This window comes from Centropristis striata, chromosome 10 (assembly GCF_030273125.1).
Source record: "Centropristis striata isolate RG_2023a ecotype Rhode Island chromosome 10, C.striata_1.0, whole genome shotgun sequence".
NCBI lineage: Eukaryota > Metazoa > Chordata > Actinopteri > Perciformes > Serranidae > Centropristis > Centropristis striata.
Genome location: NC_081526.1, coordinates 19176914 through 19184798, shown reverse-complemented (window position 1 = coordinate 19184798; position 7885 = coordinate 19176914). Strand labels below are relative to the sequence as shown.

Genomic DNA, 7885 nt, shown 5'->3' with positions numbered 1-7885 from the left:
TTTGGGGTCAGTCTGTTTGCTGTCTAACTGGGGCTTTGATGGAGCGCTGTGTTCAGTGGAGAGATGGATTTTGAATAAGATGCAGGTATTGGGAGGTAAAGGATGCTAGCCTCAGTCGAAAGAGCAGAAAGTAGCTCCTGGTAACTCTAAAGCTGACATATTCACATATTCTATCCTAGCTGTCGAACCACAGGTAAACCAATATTTAAAATCATCTAGTTCTGTTCATAGATGGAAGGAGAGTGAAGCTGCAAAAAACTTCCTGGTAATGCGTGATAGAACAGTTTTAAAAGTAAACTATGTACATAATTGCCGGCAGTGATGTAGTTATGAGGAAGATGTGACTACTACATAATCATAAGGTTCGCTGTTGTAAAAAAAAAAAAAAAGGCTGAAGTTTTGTTGAATTTAGGCTAAAAAACCACTGACCTAGGTTTAGGGCAAAAAACTTCCTGGTTAGGCATTATAAAAGACAGTTTAAACAATGAATAAATGTATGTAAATGGCAGAAGTGAAATGGTTACAGATGTGACGTGACTTCAGGAAGTAAAACTGTTACATCAAAATGTGATGCACAAAATGTGAGGCGCAGAACTCCAGTGATGTTTAAATCATGATGTTTGTTTTTCACATGGGACACAAAGCCCGTTCTACTGGGTGAAAGTCTGACGTCTGTTCTACACACCCTCGTCAATCATAATTACTAAAGGGCAGTGTAGGTCAGTCTAAAACGTAAATATGGGTCATATTTTGCTGCTTGTACAAACAACCTATTGGTTTGTTTCTGGTTTGGTGCTGCTGCATTTCCACTGAGGTTTAGCTGGCTGTAGATTGTCAGTAAAGAGCAAATAGTGTCTCTTTTTCTATTTAAAAATTGGTTAAAGTAAGAACATTTGCAGCTCAGTGGCCAGAAAAAAATTTTGGCTTTATACTTTTCTGCAAACTGATTAACAGATATCTTAATTATAGATTATAATTGAGTCCCGTTGGAGCAAGCTTTCAACTGACTGCAATGTAAATCCATTTGAGTATATCAATATCAGACACATGGAGGTGCAGGTGCTCCAAAAGTCGTGTGACGTATAACGAGTGGGTGGATGGATGGATGGATGGGTCAAAAATACTGGACTTTCACCCAGCAGACTGTGGTTTGTGTCCTGTTCGTGTCCAGAGTACAAGTAAAACACAGGTTATGTGGCAAGACAAGGCAAGTTTATTTTTATATCACATTTCAGTCAGAGGAAGTTCAGAGTGCTTTACATCAGCATGAACATACATACAAATAAAACTAATACGACAAATCATGACATAAAAAGAATATTGTAAGTAAGTAACGATTATAAGTAATAAGTCAAAGATTTGCAGGGGATAAAAGTTCAATAATACAACATCTTTAAATGACCTCTTGGAAGCCAACAAGAAACTGAATAGTTTTAAGTGATTTAAACACAGACTGACAAAGCTTTAGTTTGTGATGAGAAGGGAAGGAAAACAGGTTGCAGCAGTTCAGAAAATTTGAGATTTAATGTATCTTTGGTTTTCAGAAACTTACATTTTATTCTGGCTGCAGGGTTAGCATATGACATATTTCTGACTTCATTGACACTTTTGATGGAGCTGAGTGCCAAATAATGGAACAGGTAATGTAGATAATTGCCAGTAGTTAATAGTTTTTTCATTGCGTTATATATAAAGTAATATATTATATATATATTTTTTTTTTACAAGAGCAGAGCCAGATAAGATGGAACAAACAGCTACATGAAGTGCACCAGTGGAGTTTTTCAGGTCTTCTAAAGAAGTTTATTGCTTTTCCAAAACACTGAGAGTGACAATAAACTACAGTCTTACACGGCAAAAAAAAAGACTGCACACCCACATGTCATTTTTTCCAGAATTTGCAGAGCCATACCTCAAACATTTGTCACCCAGAAACCTCTGAATTATGCTGCTCAGGGAAAAAGGGAAACAGTGGGTCTTTATTTTTGGTCGGCAACGTGGAAGTCTGGCTTCTTAAAGCAGCAGTGGCGGCAGCGGTGGTGGTAGATGCTGTTTTGGGTCACAGCAACTCCCCGTCTGCCTGAAGCACCTCGATCATCCATCCATCCATCTCTGCATCTAGCTTCTCCTCAAACTCCCTGCACATGTGTGTTTGTTTGCAAAGGAGGGAGGAGAGGGAAGGCTAGAGTGCTCTTTAAATAGATATTCAGCTATGTATAGTGTGTGCGAAGGTGCATTCGTGCATGTGTTTACAGTGCAAAGTGCAACCCCTTACACCCCACGCAGACAAGAATGAAGCCTTCATGTGCGGCTCCTGTCAGAGCTCTGGACGCTCTCCAGCTCATTTTCTCTCCCTGGAATCGACTGTTTGCCTTCCAAGTCGATACTCTCCCTGGCTTCAGGTTTTCAATAGCCTGACTCTCCAGGCGTGACGGAGGCATTCCCTTTCAGACACACTTAAAAGGAAATGTCAGATGATATTCACATGGACACATATTGATTCTGTGTCTTTCATTCTTAGAGGAGAATCACTTGCTCGGATTAGACTTCCCGTTCCCGTCCTGACCTGAAGTTTCTCAGCCAAACTCGGTTCAGGCATGAGGAGAATCTTGCAGTTTTTGGCTGCAGTCTGACAGCAATGTGTGTGACCCACTTTGTTTTTTAAAAATGCGGTATAAATGTGTGTTTTTAACCTATGCTGGAGAAATGTGTTGCTTTTTGCCATGGATACTAAAAGAAAAAAAAACACTCCAAGACACATTTTTTATTGACGCAACCCAACGTCTTGCAGAGTGGAACAAAGAGGAGGCAGAAACAAAACAGTGCAGCAGTCATGGTCAACCAGTGGCGTTTCCAACCACATTTCTGACACACCCTCAATTTAGTCTCGCTTTTTACTTTGGGTCCTTCCAGACGGGCTGCTCCTGACAAAGAGCAGGAAACAAAAGCAGTCATTTAACCCCTGAAACTAGGGAACGTGAAGTGGCCATTGAAGTTCAAAAACAAATGTGACTCTGCTGCACTGAACCCTTGATGACAGCATGATTTAGCCGTAGAGACAATGTTTGTTAGTTGGTTGTGTATCATGATTGAAGCCACTCTCCAGGCTATATCCCCCGGCTGTTGTTTTGTGCAGCTTGTGACATGATTAAAGCGGATGATGGAGCATTATCGATGTTCTTATCACTTTTCAGAGGACAGAAAAGATGGAACAATTGTTGCATACCTTTGTGTTTGTTTAGAGGAGACAATGGTCTACAAGAGGCTGCTGTGGGAATAATGCTACCAGGTCTGTTTAAGACAGATAAACAGCCACTCAGAGGCATCTTCGTGTCTCTTTTTTAATAACAAAAACATCTAAATGGATTTCTAGCGAACTGTTATCTTCAGTAGTTATCCAGCTCCAGGTATCTCTGCAGACATGGATTACTGACTGGGCTAACCAGGCACAAGCTCAGGGTCTCAGAGTGTTTGGTGCTCCCCTTGCTCCCCTTCACCTGCAAAATATCACTTCTTGAGACATGTATCAACCACGAAGAGATGCAGAATGACCACAAAAAGACTGCTAAGAGAGAAAACTAAATCAGCAAAAAGAAATAAGCCCAGAACTATTATAAAAAAAGGCAAAGCAAGCATGAAAAGACACAAAGCAACAACAGAGTCGAAATGAATACAAAGACACAAAAAACTACAAAGAGATCAAAACATCTGCAAGAGACAAGAGTCTCACAACTACTATAAAAGGAGAAAAACAACCACAAAACAATTAAAGGAGAGTCAAAATGAAAACAGAGACGAAAACAAACCACAGACTCAAAATGACTACAAAGAGACCAAAACCTCTTCAAAGAGATACAGAGACTCAAACCTACTATGAAAATGGGCAAAACAACAGCAGAGAGACTCAAAATGACACCAAAAAGACAAAAAAACAAACCTCAGAGACACAAAATGATGATGAAGAGTCACAAAACAACTACAAAAGGGGAAAAACAACCACAACGAAATACAAAGCAGCTATAACAAGACTCAAAATGACATCAAAGAGACACAAAACCTCAGCAAAGTGGCTCAGAGAGACTCACAACTACTAAAAAAAACAACATCCATAAAGACACACAAAACAACTAAAAGAGACTCAAGATGACTGCAAATAGACCAAAACACCTGCAAAGAGATATAGAAGGACTCACAACTACATACATGTGCCAACCAACCACAAAGGGACACAAAATGACAAAGAGGACAAAAAATAACCACAAAAAGACATAAAATGACCATGAAAAGGGACAAAACAACCACAAAGCAACTACAAAAAGACTCAAAATGACTACAAAGTCACCAAAACAAACTAAAAAGAGACACAAAATGATTAAAAGGACGCACAAAACAACTACAAAGAGACCAAAACCAACTAGAGACAAAACTGAGACTCAAAATGACCATAAAGAGACTCACAACAACAACAAAAATAGGCTAATGTCTGTGTCTTTCTTCTATGTTGGAAAGACGGTTTACATGTCTCTGCTGGGGGGCCCTTTGTATTATAATCTATAGTATTACACACCAAACTGTAACCAAAGTTAAAACTCTGTTTGCCTGGTCAACAAATCAGTTTGAGTTAAACTGTGATGGAGGTGTGTTCTCCTCTTTAAAAGTCAACACTCCCACCCACTCTGAAAGCTGTCCTGCAGTAAGGTATACTGTAGATGTAGCTATAGGGTGAATGTGTCATGCGTCATGCTGATGTAGAAGAAAAAATAGTGTGGACATTCCTCCTCATCAGTCGTGTTATTCTTGGCCCTGGGAGTGCATTCTTACACCTGGTCTGGATGCTCAGCAAACCGCCATCCTGTCCTACAGGAACAGGCAGCTTCTATATGAAACAAGAAAAACACATGATGGGCCCTTCAAATAAAAACACACACACTTGTAGGTACACAGAGAGCTCAAGAGTTAAACCAAAGCATCCTTTCAGTTATATGAGCTGTGTCAAGCAGGTTAGGACAGGAAATGACCAGAAGTTAGGTTTGCCTTCAAAATAAAAGAGGGAAAAATGGATAAAGTGATCTGTGTACAAACATCTAACATCTTAATTCCCAAAATGACAGCTCTGCGTATTTCACTGCATTATGATTACGTGTGTTTAAGACATGTTATCAACGGATATAAAATTATAAAAAGAAAAATAGAAAACAAGAAGGAAAATAGGAAATAAAAATATTAAATGGAGCATACATCTTCCATAAGATGTATGATTTAAGATAAGATTTAATTAGATTAGAGACAAAAGTAAAGTGACACACAAACTGGATAAAATGGCAAAAAAAAAATCACAAACTCTAGGGCTTAATCTGACATACATTTCCACAAATATCAAAACAGTATACAGTCAATTACATGATTTTACATTTCAGAAAAAATACAACCAAGTAAAGTTTCTTGTTATATACACCATTAGGACATTCAGACCTTGACCAATAACATGGAAAACCCATCCTGTGATTGCGTTTCAAAAACTTCAGACATTTTGTCAACAGTAGTGTGCTTTCACAGTTAAACGCTTGCAGATAAATCAGTGTGCTAAAGCGAGGTGAGGCCCATAGTTTCCTTTTGGGTTGCAGTGAGTCTGAGAGTTTTAATTGGAGCACTTGCAATCAGAGGCTCCAGAAACGTACCTCAGGTATCGAGTCTTGGTAATTTTTAACTGAATGCAACACTGAATTTCTTCACTTTATTTGTTTGTATTTTAACAAGCGCTGCTAAAAATGTGTCTGGAGCCAAATTTCCCCCTTATCTCGACTATTTTGCTACCTTTTATTGTGCACAAACACAAACGCTTTTACTGTGAAAAGCGGGGGCGGAAGTCATTTGTTTCGTCCTCTTGGTTTTGGCAACATTAGAGTGAGATGAGGCGGACCGGAGTCTCCGCGCTCAGACACACAGAGACACAGAGAGAGGAGTATAGGCTTCACCTCGTCCTCCTCATCTCCGGATCAAAACTCTCCATCATGGATTGTCGTGCTCTTATCTTTGCTGGATAAACTTTGGACTTAACGCTCGTTATCATGGGAATATACTGCCTGCGCGCGTGGCCCCGTGGATCTATACAGCCTTGATGGAAACCATGTCACCACAGCAGGGGACCATGGGACAGAACAGGTCCGACTCTCTGACCGGAGAGAGCAAGGCGCTCCCCGACAACAAAAAGGTACAAGAGACGCTCCTCTGGAGGGCTCACTGCGGACACGGTGCGCGTCTTTACGCACTGAGCTGCCCAGTGCGCTCATTAGGATACATTAGTATGTTTCAGTTACACTCTGAGGAGATGCTGAAGTTGCATTTTAGTCTATTTTGTCCTTTAATATCCCTCTTAGTATCGTGTGTCTATTTGTAAGAGTTTAAAGTCTAAATACTGATATATTTCTGAAATGTCAGTTTTTTTTGCTTTAAATGCACAATTTGTTTGTACTTGTTTTTGATATTCCACCAAATCTGCAGTTTTTGGGCAGTCTTGACTCTGTTTGACCAGAATAATATTTAAGTTCATGATGTTGTGTCAATCTGCTGTGATTGTCTTTTGAGTAACAATCAGTATTTTAAACATTCCCTACAGGTCTGTTTTGATCAGACCTTTTTCTGTATGATTCAGTGTGTTTGATTTATCAGAAGAATTATCTTACCGATCACAAAGGTTGTGCAAGTATGAAGAGTGCAGTTTTTTTTAATCTTCCAGGAAGAAAAGGAGACAGACTTTGCATTTTTTATATTTTATTATAATTCTATTAAGTTCTGACTTGATTAAACAACCTTTTGGACCAATAAAAACGTCCAAAATCCCCCTCTCACTATAAGATTTCACTGCTCTTTGTGTTATCCTGAATAAAATAGTATCTGACAGGAGGAGGACAATGTGCTGATAATGATTATTTGTTAATCAGACAGACAAGAGTCACCAAGTAAACACAGACCACTAGTTCTGTCTCCTCATAATTTGGAGTGATAAAAACACAAAAATTACAGTTTGAATTGAGTCCTGATCTCTAAATTTCTTGTAATTGCAGTCCATATTCTTATTTATTGTAGCTTTCTAACCCTAGTTTTTGGTCCATGACACTGATAGAAGGTGATTCTCCAGCAGCTGGGGCAGTTAAATTGCAGTAAAGAGCGCCCCCCATCTAACGCGTGTTTAAAAGCTGTAACTGCACATTTCTGCAGGCAGGATATGATAACTGAAGGTGACATCAGATTTGCTGCAAAAAGCAGCGATTTATTTGCAAAAGTTCGATTTATTATTAAGTCATGACCTCCAACATAACATCACAAACAGAACGAGTAAAATCTTCAAATAAAGTCTGTCATTTGTTCACTGAAATGCTGTTTTTATGAGCCTTAATCTGTAAAAAAAGAGAAGAAAAAGAAAAAAAAAAAAGAAGGCTGAGTAGAGTTAATTTGACTACAGATTGACACAGAAATCAATGCATGATGTTTAACTGTTTTTTTACAACTGGTACAGTAGGTCTGAGCACTGTTATGGTATCATCCTCCAGTTTCTTCAACCCATTGCATCATTTTCTGGCACCATAATATAGTTACTAATGTTTTCATAATGTTTTTGTAAGTATTTCACCACATCTCAGTCGGGGGCTTGCTGTTAGAGAAAATCTGGCTCATGAATCCACAAATGTTGTTACTGTAGCCCCCTTTTTTATGAGCATGTTGCTGCACTTTGGCCTGGTTCTGGAAAGTTGTGAGAAATGAGCTGTCAGACGGAGCAGGGAAACTTGAGCTTTAAAAAAAAAAATACTGCATGAATGTAGAATTTCCACATGCTGCTCTTTACTTCAGTTTGTTGAGATGTTTGTGTCAGAACGATGACAGTTCT

The 7885-nt window shown here is 39.0% G+C and overlaps 1 protein-coding gene across 1 annotated transcript in view; it reads left to right on the top strand.

Moving 5' to 3' along the window:
* Positions 1 to 5867: 5867 nt before the first annotated feature.
* Positions 5868 to 7885, top strand: part of LOC131979243 (rho GTPase-activating protein 20-like) — a 36290-nt gene continuing 34272 nt past the window's right edge. The window contains exon 1 of the mRNA XM_059343185.1: positions 5868 to 6211. Coding sequence (XP_059199168.1) covers positions 6119 to 6211 — 93 coding nt within the window. The 5' untranslated portion in view covers positions 5868 to 6118. The remainder of the gene's footprint in view (positions 6212 to 7885) is intronic.